General features: G+C 41.0%; 1 protein-coding gene across 1 annotated transcript in view; it reads left to right on the top strand.

The window, feature by feature from the left end:
• Positions 1 to 16993, top strand: part of LOC142741878 (beta-1,4-galactosyltransferase 1-like) — a 235100-nt gene that overhangs the window by 38042 nt on the left and 180065 nt on the right. The window contains exon 3 of the mRNA XM_075851225.1: positions 7156 to 7343. Coding sequence (XP_075707340.1) covers positions 7156 to 7343 — 188 coding nt within the window. The remainder of the gene's footprint in view (positions 1 to 7155; positions 7344 to 16993) is intronic.

Raw genomic sequence — 16993 nt, 5'->3', positions numbered from 1 at the left:
AATTTCTAGTAGTAAATAAAATATTACAAAAATATTAAGAATAAATGTGTGCAATAAATATAATAAATCATACACCACCAGGATATACAGTATAACGTGTGTGCCTAATTTATTTATGAACTAAATTTTGGGGCAATATGTATTAATGGGACATTTGTCTGTTTATTGGGGTAAATTATAAACCAAGGGATGTATGATAAATTTTAAAACTGACTTTCATACAGAGCTCTGGTTATTCGGGACACGTGTCACATTGATATATTGTGTCATCCATTATCGCCCCTCTTATAGCAGACTTTGAAACCTCTTTTGACTTTTTCCCTTCTTGCCAGTTTGGGGAACTTCTCCTGGAAAGTGTTGCCGCCCTGGTACGATGCGTGTGGCCCCGCTGCCAGAAGTACTGGGTGCCCCCCTTCTTGGTCCCTAAAGATTAGGTTCTTGATAATCACCTCTTGAAATTCCAGGAAAGTTCCCCTCTGGCCTGCACATCGATGTAGCACGTACGCATTGTACAATGCCATCTGTATGATGTGCACGGCCAGCTTCTTATACCACACCGCATGGCGCTGTAGGGCTTCAGGACTTGATGTGACAAGTCCATCCCTCCCATGTACCTATTGTAGCCCAGGATGCAGTCTGGTTTGGGGGTGGCCTTTCCTTCATATATCCTAAATCTGTAGGTATACCCTGATGCACTCTCGCACAGCTTATATATCTTCACGCCATACCTTGCCCTCTTACCCAGCAGGTACTCGCGGAATTGAACCCTCCCTTTAAAATGTACCAGGGACTCATCAATAGAAATACACTTCTCGGGGGTGTATGCTTGGGAAAACCGGGCACTGAAACGGTCTAATAGGGGTCTCCGTTTATACAAACGGTCAAAACTGGGGTCATCTCGGGGTGGGCACGGCTCATTATCAGTATAATGTAAGAAGCGAAGTATTGCCTAATTTATTTATTTTTTTAGGTTACAGTTCAGTTCTGAAGTTGCTTTGAGGGGCCCATATATTAGAAACCCCTATCAAACACCCCATTTTAGAAACTAGACCCCTCAAAGTATTCACAACAGCATTTAGAAAGTTTATGAACCCTTTAGGTGTTTCACAGAAATTTAGAGCAAAGTAAAGGTGAAATTTAAATTTATTTTTTTTGTCAGAAAATCCTCTTTATACCATTTTTTTTATAACACAAAAGCATTTATCAGAGAAACGCAACTTAATACGTATTGCCCAGATTCTGCAGTTTTGAGAAATATCCCACATGTGACCCTAGTGCGGTAATAGACTGAAGCACTGGCCTCCGAAGCAAAGGCGCACCTAGTAGATTTTGAGGCCTCTTTTTTATTAGGCACCATGTCCGGTTTGAAGAGGTCTTGTGGTGCCAAAACATTGGAAACCCCCAAAAAGTGACCCCAATTTGGAAACTAGACCCCTTGAGGAATCCATTGTAGTTTTCTTGGGGTGCATGCGGCTTTTTGATCAGTTTTTATTCTATTTTTAGGTGGCGTGGTGACTAAAAAACAGCAATTCTACTATTGTTTTTTTATTACATTTTTTTTACAGCGTTCACCGTGCGCAATAAATGACATATTCACTTTATTCTGCGGGGCGATAAGATTATGGCGATACCCTATGTTTATAGTTTTTTTTTATGTCTTATGGCGTTTGCACAATAAAATACGTTTTGTAAAAAATCATTCGCTTTTTGTGTTACCTTATTCTAAGAGCCATAACTTTTTTTTTTTTCAATCAATAAAGCCGTGCGAGGACTTATTTTTTGCGTAACGAACTGTAGTTTCGATCAGTACCATTTTTAGGTACATATGCGACTTTTTGATCTCTTTTTATTCCATTTTTTGGGAGGTGAAGTGACCAAACAATTGTGATTGTGGTACGGTTTATTATTATTTTCTTTTACGGCGTTCACCGTGCGCATAAATAACTAAATAATTTTGTAGTTCAAGCCGTTACGGCGATACCAATTATGTATAGTTTATTTGTTTGTTTATATATTTTTATTAATAATAAATGACTGATAAGGTAAAAAGCGGGATTTTTACTTTTAATACTTGAACAACTTTTTTTTTCTTATTTTTACACATCTTTTTTTTACTTTATTTTTACTTTATTACTTTGTCCCACTAGGGGACTTGAGGGCAGGAGGCCCTGATCACTATTCCAATACACTGCACTACATGCGTAGTGCAGTGTATTAGAACTGTCAGCTACTCACTGACAGCAAGCATAGTGGGTCCTGACTTTGTCAGGACCCACTAGGCTTCAGTCTATGGCATAGCCGGACGCCATTGTTTGGTGTCCGGTTGCCATAGTCACCATCGCCGGCCGCTATCGTGTAGCAGGCCGGCAATGGCAGCTTAACCCCTAAAAAGCCGCAATCTCTATAGAACGCGGCTTTTAAGGGGTTAATCAGCGAGGACACAGCGATCTGTCCCCGCTGTAGGAGCTGTGACAGCTGCTGTACGAGACAGCAGCTGTCACAGCTCCTGTATGTGTCAGGAGGACGGCCGAAACGGCCGTTACTCCCGAGACGTACTATTAGGTCATGGAGCGCGAACGATACAGCTACCATGACCTAATAGTACGTCCAGTAGCGGGAAGGGGTTAATGGTTTGCACCTTGTGGTGAACCATCTGTATTTGCCCTCATGAAGTCTTCTCTTTATCGTAGACTTAGATACGGATACACCTACTTCCAGGAAAGTGTTCTTCCCTTCAGTAGATATTGTGAAGGGGTTTTTCATTCCCATGGAAGGGATTTTGCGATCATCCACCACTGTTGTCTTCAGTGGATGTCCAGGCCTTCGAGATCACCAGTGCGCTCTTTTTTTTCAAGAATGTACCAAACTGTTGATTTGGCCACTCATAACATTTGTGCACTCTCTCTGATGGATTTCCTTATTTTTTTCAGCCTAACAATGGTCTTTTTCACTTGCATTGAGATCTCCTTTGTTGTGGGTTCACAGCAACAGTTTCCAAATGCAAATTCCACACCTGGAATCAACTCCACACCTTTTACCTGCTTATTAAATGATGGATTAATGAAGGAATAGCCCATGCAGCCCATTAAATAGCTTTTGAGATAATTGTCCAATTACCTTTGGTCCCTTGAAAAAGAGGCAGCTACATATTAACTGGTTGCCGGCACAGGACGAATATGCTCGTCCTGAGCGGCGAGCACTTCGCGCATTAGGTCGAGCATACTCGTCCTATGTGACAGCAGTCTCTGCCGTCTCTGTGTGTGCGATCGAGAGCGGGCAACGGCTGTAATACACAGCCACGGCCCCGCTCTGACAGCGGAGAGGATAGAAACATCTTCTATTCGCTGTTAACCCTTTGAACGCCGCGATGAAAGCTAATTGCGGCGTTCAAAGAGGGGGGACTGCACATTGATCGCGTCACAGAAAATAACTGTGACGCGATCAAAGCCCATAACTCATATGGCCAGACAGCCCAGGGTCCAGTGAAGGACCCCAGGACTGTCTGAACATATTTCCTGTTGTTAGGGCATACTGAGGTATGCCCTAACAACTGCCTGTGTACAATCAGTACACAGGCTAATGTACTGGCATATAGATCTATGCCAGTACATTGCAGTTACAAAATCTAAATAAAAATGATAAATCCCTTTATGGGATTAAAAAAAAAAAGTTAAATGAATGTAAAAAAAAAAATAATTGTAAATAAATAAATAAAAAGTAAATAAAATACACAGAAACACAAATTTTTTATAAGAAATAAACGTTTTAAAATATAAGTCCCAAAACATGAAATAATATAGACATATTTGGTATCGCCATGACCATAACAACCTGTACAACAAATGTATAACATTATTTATGATGATCGGTGTATGGTGTAAAAAAAAAATCTTAAAACTGCTGCGCAACTGCTTTTTTTCTGAATTTTAATCGAATTAAAAATTGATAGAAATTAAACGATAATGTATTTGGACCAAAAAATGGTACGTACATAAAGTACAACTCGTCCCGCAAAAAACAAAGTCTCATACAACTACGTCGTACAAAAACGAAAAGAGTTATGAGCGTCGGGATGCAAAGAGGGAAATGTAAAAAAAAATTGCTCTGTAACGCTTTTACCTATCCAAGCGATTCTGAGATTGTTTTCTCGTGACATATTGTACTTTATGTTAGTGAAAAAATTTAATCGATAAATTCAATATTTATTTGTGAAAAACGTCAAATTTTAGCAAAAATTTGCAAAAATTTGTATTTTTCTAAATTTAAATGTATTTGCTTGTGAAACCACACAAAATAGTTACTAGTTAATATCCCCATATCTCTACTTTATGTTTGCATCATTTTTTTTCACTTACTTTTGTTTTTCTAGGACGTTACGAGACTTAGAACTTTAGCAGCAATTTCTCATATTTTCAATAAAATTTCAAAAGGCTATTTTTTCAGGGACCAGTTCAGTTCTGAAGTGGCTTTGAGGGCCTTATATATTAGAAAGTCCCCATAAATCACCCCATTTTGAAAACTGCACCCCTCAAGGTATTCAAAACCACATTCAGAAAGTATTTTAACCCTTTAGGCGTTTCACAGGAATTAAGGCAAAGTAGAGGTGAAATTTACAAATTTCATTTTTTTGCCGAAATTCATTTGTAATAAAAAAAATCTGTAACACAGAAGGTTTTACCAGAGAAACGCAACTCAATATTTATTGCCCAGATTCTGAAGATTTTAGAAATACCCAACATGTGGACCTAGTGTCCTAATGGACTGAACCACAGGCCTCAGAAGCAAAGGAGCACCTAGTGGATTTTGGGGCCTCCTTTTTTTAGGAATATATTTTAGGCACCATGTCAGGTTTGAGGAGGTCTTCTGTTACCAAAACAGTCGAAACCCCCAAAAAGTGACCCCATTTTGGAAACTACTCCCCTCAAGGCATTTTTCTAGGGGTATAGTTAGCATTTTGACTCCACAGTTTTTTTGCAGAATTTAGTGGAATTAGTCTGTGAAGAAGAAAATCACCTATTTTTCTGTGGAAACATAGAATTTTTTCATTTTTACAAGGAATAAAGGAGAAAAAGCCGCCCAACATTTGTAAAGCAATTTCTCCCGATTACGGCAATACCCCATATGTGGTCTTAAACTGATGTTTGGACCCACAGCAAGGCTCAGGAGGGAGGGAGCGCCTTTTGGATTTTGGAGCGCAGATTTTGCTGGATTGGTTTTCAGGGCCATGTCGGGTTTGCAACGCCCCGGAGGGACCAAAACAGTGGAAACCCCCCAAAAGTCACCCTATTTTGGAATCTACACCCCTCAAGGAATTTTTCTAGGGGTATAGTGAGCATTTTGGCCCCTCAGGATCTTTTTTAGAGCTAAGGTGACCAAAAAACAGCAATTTTGGCGCTTTAAATTCTTTATTTATTACAGCGTTCACCGTGCGCAATAAATTATGTTTTAATTTATTCTGCCGGTCGGTACGATTACGCCGATACCATATGTGTATCGTTTTTTTTACGTTTTGCAGCGTTTGCACAATAAAATGAAGTTTCTATAAAATAATTTATTTTCTGGGACACGCTATTCTGAGCCGTAACTTTTTTATTTTATCGTCAAAAAAGCTGTGGGAGGTCTTGTTTTTTGCGGGATGGGTTGTAGTTTTTATTGGTACCATTTTGGGGTAAATGCGACTTTTTGATCACTTTTTATTCTATATCTTGGCAGGGGTGGTGACCAAAAAATAGCGATGCTGACAGTTTTCCGTTTATTTTGTTTGCGGCGTTCACCGTGCGGAAAAATTAACATTATAGTTTCATAGTTTGGGCCGTTACGAACGCGGCAATACCAAATATGTGTACTTTTTTTTAACGTTTTCATTTTTTCCCTATAATAAATGACTTATTATAGGAAAACAAAACCTTTTATTTTGACACTTTTATAAAAAAAATGTATTAACTTTTTTTTACTTTTTACACTTTATAATTTTGTTTATTAACTTTTTTTTTACTTTTTACACTTTATTTTTTTGACCTGCAGCTCTGATCGCTGCTAGAATACATTACACTACCTAGGTAGTGTAATGTATTCCAACTGTCAGTGTGACGTCACAGTCACTCTGACAGTCGGTCTACGAGGATCAGCAGAGGCTGATCCTCATAGACTGACATACATGGCAGACCTGGGGGCCGTTGTCTGGCCCCCGGGTGCCATCACAAGCATCAGAAGCCCCCACGCTTGCATGGGGGCTGCTGATGCGCTACAAACCCGCTACATGCAGATCACAATAGAGCCTCGCATTTAACGGGTTAATTGCCGAAATCAGCGGCGATGAGCCGCTGATCGGCAACACTGGAGAGTGTCAGCTGTCGGGGACAGCTGATCTCCAAGTTCCCGATGCACACTGTCGCCGACAGTGTGCATCGGGAACGGCACAGTGACTTTCTGTCACTCTGACAGGAAGCCTATCAGGACCAGCCGAAGGTTGGTCCTGATGGGCTTCCGTCCATGGCAGACCCGGAAGCCATTGTTTGGCTTCCGTTTGCCATACTAACTATAGGCATACCCCGCGATTTCGGACGGGGGTCTGCCGATATGCTAGAAACCCCTAAAATTCGGCGATTGCACCCGATCGCCGAATTTAAGGGGTTAATTCGCCAAAATCAGCGGCAAAGGACCGCTGGCCGGCAAGAGGGGAGTGTCAGCTGTCGGCGACAGCTGACCTCCCGGTTCCCGGTGCACACTGTCGCCGACAGTGTGCATCGGGAAAAACTCAGTAACTATACGTCCTCATGCGGGAAGTAACCTCCCGCAACGACGGACAGTTACGTCCTGGTGCGGGTAAGGGTTAAGGGGTTAAAGAGCTGTAATTTACCAGAACTGCCAGATGGCCAGCCTGGCCCTGCTTCCTCCTTAGTGTACTTTATGTCTGTGTTTACACAATTTACAACTGTGTCACTAGTTCATGCAACATTATTTATAAATGCCCTTTGTGCATAGTTCACTGAGTAATATCAGCACATCTACCTCTAACCTCAACTTTATATTTACATTTTTTAGAATTTTTATATGCATATTGGTGAAAGCTGCAAAATGTGGCATATGACATTGTTTTCAGTGGCACAAAACATAAGTAATATATATATATACATTTTTATTTTTCCTTAATAGATTAGAAATACAACTTTCAACAGAGCCAAGCTGATGAATGTTGGGTTTTCAGAAGCAAAAAAAGATTATGATTATAATTGCTTCATCTTCAGTGATGTTGATATTATTCCTATGAATGACAGGAATCTATACAGATGCTCAGAAAATCCAAAACATATGGCTAATTCTTTGGACAAGTTCAACTTTAGGTAATGTTGTAAAACTTGTTAAATCACATATACATTTGAGCTAATTATGGTGAGGGTATGTTCACACACACTGGTTTCAGACGTAATTTGGGCGTTTTACACCTCGACTTACGCCTGAAAAAATTTCCCTATTAGGCCTCATGCACATGAACGTATTTTTGTCCTCCCATAAATACTGGCGTAAATACGGGTCCTTGGTCACACGTATTCGACCCGTATTGCACCAGTATTTACGGACCCGTGCCCGTAAATACGGGTCCGGTGTCACCCGTATTCCACCCGTAGTTACGGCCACGTTTTCGCTGCAAAATTACACTGCAGTAATCGGCAGCCCTTCTCTCTATCTGTGCAGGATAGAGAGAAGCAACAGCCCTTTCCGCAGAAAAAGTAAAAGAAATTCATACTTACCCAGCCGTTGTCTTGGTGACGCGTCCCTCTCTTGACATCCAGTCCGACCTCCCTGGATGACGCGGCAGTACATGTGACCACTGCAGCCTGTGATTGGCCTGTGATTGGCTGCAGCGGTCACATGGGCTGAAACGTCATCCCAGGAGGCCGGACTGGAGGAAGAAGCAGGGAGTTCTGGGTAAGTATGAACGTCTTTTTTTTTTTTACAGGTTGCTCTATATTGTGACCGGAAGTCACTGTCCAGGGTGCTGAAACAGTTACTGCCGATCGTTTAACTCTTTCAGCACTCTGGACAGTGACTATTTACTGACGTCGCCTAGCAATGCTCCCGTAATTACGGGTGCACACATGTAGTCACCCGTAATTACGGGAGCCCCATAGACTTCTATTGGCCTGCCCGTGCCGTAATTACGGCCTGAAATAGGACATGTTCTATATTTTTCAACGTAAGCATACGGGGAGGTACCCATGGCCAATAGAAGTCCATGGGCCTGTAAAAAACGTGACGTAAGACGTAAATACGGATGGCTACGGGTGTGCATCCGTATACTGTCTGTATTTACGGAAGCCTTGCTATGCAACGTGCTCATGACATCATTTGCATCCTCCCTCTTTTTTTTGCGGATCTGTATATACGGATGGAATACGGATGCAATACGGACCGTGCCTGCGGATCCGTATGTACGGACAGTTTTTCGGGATAAATGAAAATACAGTTGTGTGCATGGGGCCTAAATTATTTAGAACCCTTAACCACTTGAAGTCCAAGCCATTTTAAATTTTTTAATTTTTCACCCCCCACCTTCCAAGAGCCATAACTTTTTTTTAAGGAAGGGGTTGAAACAATTGCTTCAAGCACATGTCTGCTAAAGGCTGCATCTCTAGGGACAGGAATGGCCAGCCTATAGTGGTTTGCAAATGTAGATAAAGAGGTACATGTTGCAGCTCTGCAAATCTGGTCAGAACATACTTAATTCCTTTCTAATTCCTTTCCTTTTTTGCTATGAGGTAGCAGTACAGCGAGTAGAGTGAGCAATAATGTTCCCTGGAAGCGGAAGGCTTTCGGAAAAGTAACAATGGCAAATATTGTCCTTAATTTATCTAGCCAGTGTGTATTTACTGGCCTTTTTGTCTCTATTTTTGCCTTGGAAATTAACAAATAACACATCAGAATCCCTGAATTATTGTGTTCTTTCTAGATAAGTAGTAACAGCTCTTTTTACATCGAGAAGATGCAATCGTTCCTGTTCTTTAATTTGGGTATCTGGAAAAAAAGGTGGTTAACTGAATTTCTTGATTGATGTTATTATCAGAAGAGACTTTGGTAAGAAATATGGCACAGTACGGTTAATGAGACAATGCGCTACCCTCAAATATGGCTCTCCACATGATAGAGCCTGAAGTTCTGCCACCCTCTTTGCCGAAGAGATAGCGACCAAGAGTAAGGCTTTCTAGAAGTATTTTAAATGGACTTCGGACAGAGGCTCAAACGGTGGAACTGTAAGGTAAGGTGGTGGCTAGATGGACAGAGAGAAGATGCGCGGTTGGAGCTACGAATCAAGAGCCAATCGTCTAGGAAGTGGACCAAGCATTCTGATTGCTGCTGCCAGGACTATTATGATATTGGTGAAGACCCTGTGTGCAGTTGAAATGCTGAATGGAAGATATCTGAACTTCAGGGGGATTATGTCTTTGCTTCTTTTTACTGTTTACTCTCAGAAATTTCCTGTGAGTTGGACAGATAGGGTTTTGTAGATATGCTTTCTTAGGTCAATTTACGCCAAAAAGTCCTCTTGCTGACTGGCCTATTGATGACTGACTTTATAAAGTCCATCTTGAACTTTTTCTTGAGAATAAATTTGTTTAGATAGAATAAATCTATGTTAAGCCTTTACTGATGATCTGGCTTCGGAACAGCAAACATTTTGAAATAAACTCCCAGGCCCCTTTGATGAACAGGAACCTCTTTTAGAGCTCCTTTCGCTATAAACTCCTGTAGTAGGTGGAGAACAGTTAGGTTTGTTTGGAGAATTAAGTAGAAACCTGGAGGCGGGGACTTTAATTTCAGAGAATATCCTCTCTGGACACAAGACAGCACCCAGTAGTCTAAAGTAGTTCTCTGCCAGACCCTGGAGAATTTTAAATGCCTTGCGCCCACTGAAGGAGGTTGCAGTATGGCGTCATAACTGGATTTTGCTGGTGAGAAATAACGTTCTTCCTCCTAAAAACCTGATCCTGTCAAAGGGTCTGTAGTTTCTTCTGAAGCAGAAGATCTCTTTTGAGGGCGAAAATTTTGCTGGCTGGTTCTCTTAACCTGAGGAAAAAAGACACTCTTATCTTCCGCTAGGGATTCTAGAATTATATTTAGTTGAGGCCCAAAACAACCCGTCAGGTTGAAATGGTAGGGATCAGAAATGTTTTGTGAATGGTATGTCCCCCGACCACTGCTTCAGCCAGAGTGCTCTTCTAGTTGCATTGGTGAGGGCTAGGTTTAGATGCCAATTTAAGGGTATCAATAGGGAAATCACATAGGAAGTTGCAGGTTAACTTCATGTCAGGAATAGATTGTAAAATTACATCCCTAGGAACCCCATCTTTAAGATCGTTGGTAAGTTGGCTAAGCATAAGGGTATGTTCACACTGCTTAGCAAAATACATCTGAAAATACGGAGCTGTTTTCGCCTGAAAACAGCTCCCGATTTTCAGACGTTTTTGTAACTACTCGTGTTTTTCGCAGCCTATTTTACGGACGTTATTGGAGCTGTTTTTCAATAGAGTCAATGAAAAACGGCTCCAAAAACGGGCCAAAAAGTGACATGCACTTCTTTGACGCGGGCATCTTTTTACGCGCCATCTTTTGACAGCGACGCGTAAAATTACACCTCGTGGGAACAGAACATCGTAAAACCCATTGAAAGCAATGGGCAGATGTTTGTAGGCGTAATGGAGCAGTTTTTTTAAACATAATTCGAGGCGTAAAACGCCCGAATTACGTCTGAAAACAGTGCGTGTGAACATACCCTAATACGTAAGGTTTTGGCAACCGAGCCCGAAGCCAGAGAAGATGTACAAACTGAGGAGGAGGCTACATAAGACTTCTGAGGGTATGTGCATACGACCTCTTTTCAGATGTAATGGAGGCGTTTTACGCCTCGAATTACGCCTGAAAAGACAGCTCCAATACGTCGGCAAACATCTGTCCATTGCTTGCAATGGGTCTTACGAGGTTCTGTGCAGACGAGCTGTCATTTTACGCATCGCTGTTAAAATACGGCGTGTAAAATGACGTTTTCTCATAGACTATTGAAAACAGCTCCAAAAATGGCCGTAAAAAACGCCACGAAAATGCTGCGGAAAAACGCGAGTTGTTCAAAAAGTGTCTGAAAATCAGGAGCTGTTTTCCCTTGAATTTTGAGACGTTTTTGACTCTGCTTGTGCACATACACTAAGGGTATGTTCACACGCAGTGTTTTCAGACATATTTCGGGGCGTTTACTCCTCGAAAAACGCCCGAAAAAACGGAAGCGTAATGCCTACAAACATCTGCCCATTGAAATCAATGGGAAAAACAGCATTTAGTTCATATGAGGCGTCTTTTTACGCCGCTGTTTTAATAAACGGAGCATAAAAAGTGCATATCACTTCTTGAGGCGTTTTTTGACGCAGATTTTCCATTGAACACTATGAAAAATGCCTCAAAAAACGCCTCAAAAAACGCCTGAAAAGAAGCCTGAAAAGAAGCTTCATTTTCAGCTTCAAAAACAGCTCCGTATTTTCAGACGTTTTTGGTTAAGCGTGTGAACAAAGGGTATGTTCACACGACAGGGTCCGTAACGGCTGAAATTACGGGTATGTTTTCAGGAGAAAACATCCCCGTAATTTCAGCCGTAACGGCATGTGCAGGCGCTTGAACGCCGCGTCCATTACGGACGTAATTGGCGCTGCTTTTCATTGGAGTCAATGAATAACGGCTCCAATTATGCCCCAAGAAGTGACAGGTCACTTCTTTGACGCGGGCGTCTATTTACGCTCCGTCTTTGACAGCGGCGCGTAAATATACTCCTCGTGTGAACAGACAAAAGTCAGCCCATTGCTTTCAATGGGCAGATGTTTGTCAACGCTTTAAAGCCGCATTTTTCGGACGTAATTCGGGGCAAAAACGCCCGAATTACGTCCGTAATTAGTGTGTGTGAACATACCCTTAGACTGGGTTCACACGACCTATTTTCAGACGTAAACGAGGCGTATTATGCCTCGTTTTACGGCTGAAAATACGGCTACAATACGTCGGCAAACATCTGCCCATTCATTTGAATGGGTTTGCCGACGTACTGTGCCGACGACCTGTCATTTAGGCGTCGTCGTTTGACAGCTGTCAAACGACGACGCGTAAGTTGACTACCTCGGCAAAGAAGTGCAGGACACTTCTTTGCAACGTAATTTGAGCCGTTCTTCATTGCATTCAATGAAGAGCAGCTCAAGATTACGAGCGTCAAAGATGCCTCTCATAATACAAGGAGGAGCTTTTACGTCTGAAACGACGCAGATGTTTTCTCCTGAAAACAGTCTGTCTTTTCATACGTAAAAGACAGTTCTCTGGTGCACATACCCTTAAAGATGCTCTGTCACCACATTATAAGTGTCCTATCTCCTACATAAGGAGATGGGCGCTATAATGTAGGTGACAGTAATGCTTTTTATTTAAAAAAAACAATCTATTTTCACAACGTTAGGAGTGATTTTGGTTTATGCTAATGAGTTGCTTAATGCCCAAGTGGGCGTATTTTTACTTTCGACCAAGTGGGCGTTGTACAGAGGAGTGTATGACGCTGACCAATCGGCATCATGCACTCCTCTCCATTCATTTAGACAGCAGAATCGCGTTCTTACTAGAACATGATCTGCAGCCACATACACAGCGATCTGCTTGATTAACGATCAACGTTCTCTGCTGGAGAACACCTGGCGTCACTGTAGGACGGCGCAGGAACAGGTAAGGTTTCTTTTACTATGGACAGTGTTAGGGGCCCTCGCTATAGGGGACTATATAGGGACCACTAACTACAGGGGACTGTATAGTGGCCCTAACTACAGGGGACTATATAAGGGCCCTATCTATAGGGAATGCCTGAGGGGACACTATCTACAGGGAATGCTACAGGGGGCGCTACAGTGGGCACTATCTACAGGGTATGCTACAGGGAGCACTATCTACAGGGAACGCTACAGGAGGCACTATCTACAGGGGACGATACAGGGGGCCTTATCTACAAGGGATGCAACAGGGGGCACTATCTACAGGGGACACTACAGAGGACGTTACAGGGGGCACTATCTACTGTGTGTGTGTTTGGTGCATTACTTTACAGTGTTTGACACAATTTTATTCATGGGCACATTGTATGGTACTGTTATATTTAGGGGCACAGTGTATGATACTATTATATTCAGGGGCACAGTGTATGATACTATTATATTCACTCAAACAGTGTATGATACTATTATATTCAGGGGCATAGAGTGTGGCACCATGAGAATTTTATAGGTGCAGAAATGTTGGAAAAGTGAGCTTCCGAAGACATCTGAGCGGCATACTCTGCAGAAATGGGCTATGGACAAGAGGCGTCATAGAGGTCTGGACAGAATGGAAAAGAAAAGAGAAAAAGAATGACTCCAATCTGTGAAGACGTCACCTGTGAATCACTAAATTTAAATGTTTATTCTCCCTGTGACTGATCAGTACGGTAGTCAGTGTATGATCTGCAGCGAGATGATGGGTGTATTGTTCTTTTTTATTAAACAGCAACTCCCAGCATATCCTTACAATTGTGCTGGCTATACTGGGAGCTGTAGTTTTATGCCGTACAAACTTATATGGCAGGGATTAAACTGAATTTGCAAATGATCTCTGTACTGAGCTGTATTAGTGCTTGTGCTGTATTTATGTACTGAACTTTGTTCTGGTGCTGTATATATGTACTGAGCTTGGTTTTGGAGTTATATACTTCATAACAACCAAGCTCAATACATATATACAGCACAAAAGAGAAGCTCAGTACATAAACACAACTCCAGAACCAAACTCTGCATATAAATACAGCACCAGAACCAAGCTCAGTACAATACCAAAACCTAGTTGAGTACATATATTCATTACATGTATTGAGCATGGTTTTGGTGCTGTATTTATGTACTGAGCTTGGTTCTGTAGTTGTATATATGTACTGAGTTCCTCTTTGGTGTTGTATACATGTACTGGGATTTGTTCTGGTGTTGTACATATGTACTGAGCTTGTTTCTTGTGTTGTATTTATGTACTGAGCTTGGTTCTGGTGTTGTATTTATGTACTAAGCTTTGTTCTGGTGTTGTATATTTGTACTGAGCTTGGTTCTGGTGTTGTATATATGTACTGAGCTGTGTTCTGGTGCTGTGTATATGTACTGAGCTTTGTTCTGGTGTTGTGTTCATGTACTGAGCTTGGTTCTGGTGTTGTATTTATGTACTGAGCTTTGTTCTGGTGCTGTATATATGTACTGAGCTTTGTTCTGGTGTTATATTCATGTACTGAGCTTGGTTCTGGCAGTGTATATATGTACTGAGCTTGGTTCTGGTGTTGTTTTCTGGTACTGAGCTTGGTTCTGGTGTTTATATGTACAGAAAACAATAAACCAAAAAATAAACGTCTCAAAAAATGCTAATTTTTTTTCATCAATATGTATATATACATATATATATATATATATATATATATATATATATATATATATATATATACATACATATATACATATTTATATATATATATATATATATATATATATATATATGTTCCCATATGAACAACATAACCCCCTTACAAATATATATTACAAACATATAAAAGACATTTATCAAATCAACCAGGTGTAGCACCATCAAGGTCGTTTTTCATAGTTGATCCACAGATAACAATGGTTACAAGCAGGGGCAGTGAATAAAAAAAATGGTAACCCCGCCTGTATAATACACAAAATGAGTGTGACCCTCAAAGCTAATGCAAGTCAGTTTACCTGTGGAGGACATGATGAAAAAAACATGAGTTGTTAGTGTCTCAGGCATTACTATATACCCTAGCTCTGCTGTTTAAGTGAATTTTTGTTTAATTGAATAAACACTCATGTGTTTTTTTCTTTTGTCCTAGTAGCTAGGTGGCGAGACAAACCCATACAGTATGTATTGTGCTGCTGAGGATGATAAGGAAAGGATGTTTTTTTGAACTTTTAATTTTTAATTTTTTTTGTAAATGAGTTCAAGCTTAATCAACAAATAACAACAGCATTACAGGTCATCATACAGTATTAACCCCTTCCCGCCACAGCCCTTTTTCAGATTTTCATTTTCGTTTTTTTCCTTCCCACATTCCAGAAGCCATAACGTCTTTATTTTTCCGTCGATATAGTACTATGAGGGCTTGATTTTTGCAGGACAAGTTGTAGTTTTTCGGAGCACCATTTATTTTGCCGTAAAATGTACTAGGAAATGTGTGTGGGGTAGAAAATGAAAAAAACTGCGATTTCTCCATGGTTTTTTTCGCGCCGTTTTTACAGAATTCACTGTGCAATTAAAACAACATGTTAACTTTATTTTGTGGGTCAATACAATTACGGCAATACCAAATATATATAATTTTTTCTATATTTTACTACTTTTACATGTAAAAACCTAAGTGTAAAAAAGAAAATGTTTTCTGCGTCGCCTAATTCCGAGAGCCACAACTTTTTTATTTTTCCGTCGATTAAGTGGTATGAGGACTTATTTTTTGCGGCATAAGCTGTCGTTTTTAATAATACCATTTTGGTGTAAATGCGACGGTTTGATCACTTTTTATTTCATTTTTTGTGGGAGATGAGGTGACCAAAAAATAGACATTCTGGCGTTTTTACGGCGTTCATCGTGTGGGTTAAATAATGATATATTGTAATAGTTTAGACTTTTGCGGACGCGGCGATACCAATTATGTGTATTTTTTTTTTTTTTTACTATGTTCTAGGGGGAAAATGGGAAAAGGGTTTTTTTTTTAACTTTGAATTTTTTTATTTATTTTTTTACTAAAAAAACACTTTATTTAACTAATTTTTACTTTTTTTATTAGTCCCCTTAGGGGACTTCAACCATCGATCGTTAGATCGCTTGTACGATATACTGCAATACTAATGTATTGCAGTATATCGTGATTCTGACAGGCACCTATTAAGCCCTGCCGGAGGCAAGGCTTAATAGGTATACAAAGATGGCGGACCTGGGGGCGTTCATTAAGCCCCCAGGCAGCCATAGCAACCATCACCCCCCTGCGATTGCGTTGCGGGGGGCGCGATGAGCTGTTAGAGGGGGTCGCCCCCCTCTTTCTGACGATTTAAATTCGGTCAGTATTGACCGCAGCATTTAACGAGTTAAACTAGCGGGATCGCGCTCGAGCGCGATGCCGCTAGTTACTCTGAAGTGTCGGCTGTAACATACAGCTGACACCATCATCGTATGGAACGAGCTCACTGCGTGACCCCGCTCCATACTTCCCCTACCCGACTTTGGCGCATGGATACATCAAATGTCGGGAAGGGGTTAAATGCAAGAAAGTTATTACATCAGAGACCCAGCATTTATTTCCAACGTAACAAATACAACTATACCCAACTTCCCCCTCTCCTTTCCCCCCACTGCAACCCCTCAGCCGTCCATATGTCAAATGCTTTCAATAGGTCATCACCTGCTACTGGCTATTCCAGTCCATCCCCTCTCCTATTCCTATTATAAGTATACTATATTCATACATTCAAAAAATAATATCCTTACAAGATTTCCAACTCCATACCCACTGTTGCCAGTGCCCCACTAGACTCTATATACCATCTCCGCCCATGCAGAGAAGCTGTATTGCCTAGCACCAAAGTAGTACCCTCCTGGTCTTCAGTGCCTACATCGGTCCTTCCTTCCAACTTACCCTGAAAGAAACTAGCGAAGGGTCAGGAGTTCAGTTGATGCCAATCCAGAGTGGTCAATCCACCTAGCCCATTGTTTCTCGAATTTCTTAAGAGCCCCCCTCTTTGAGTATATTTTATACTCCATCAAAACCTTGTAATTTATTGTACCAATGATTTCCTGCATCGAAGGCGGTTCTGCATCTAGCCAATGTTTGGCTATACCCTTCCTGACTTGGTACAACATTTTGGCAATAGCCAAACATTCCAGCCGTTTCCTCTCCAAA

Source organism: Rhinoderma darwinii, chromosome 1, assembly GCF_050947455.1.
Source record: "Rhinoderma darwinii isolate aRhiDar2 chromosome 1, aRhiDar2.hap1, whole genome shotgun sequence".
In the NCBI taxonomy this organism is placed as follows: domain Eukaryota; kingdom Metazoa; phylum Chordata; class Amphibia; order Anura; family Rhinodermatidae; genus Rhinoderma; species Rhinoderma darwinii.
This window is presented reverse-complemented; position numbering and strand designations above follow the sequence as displayed.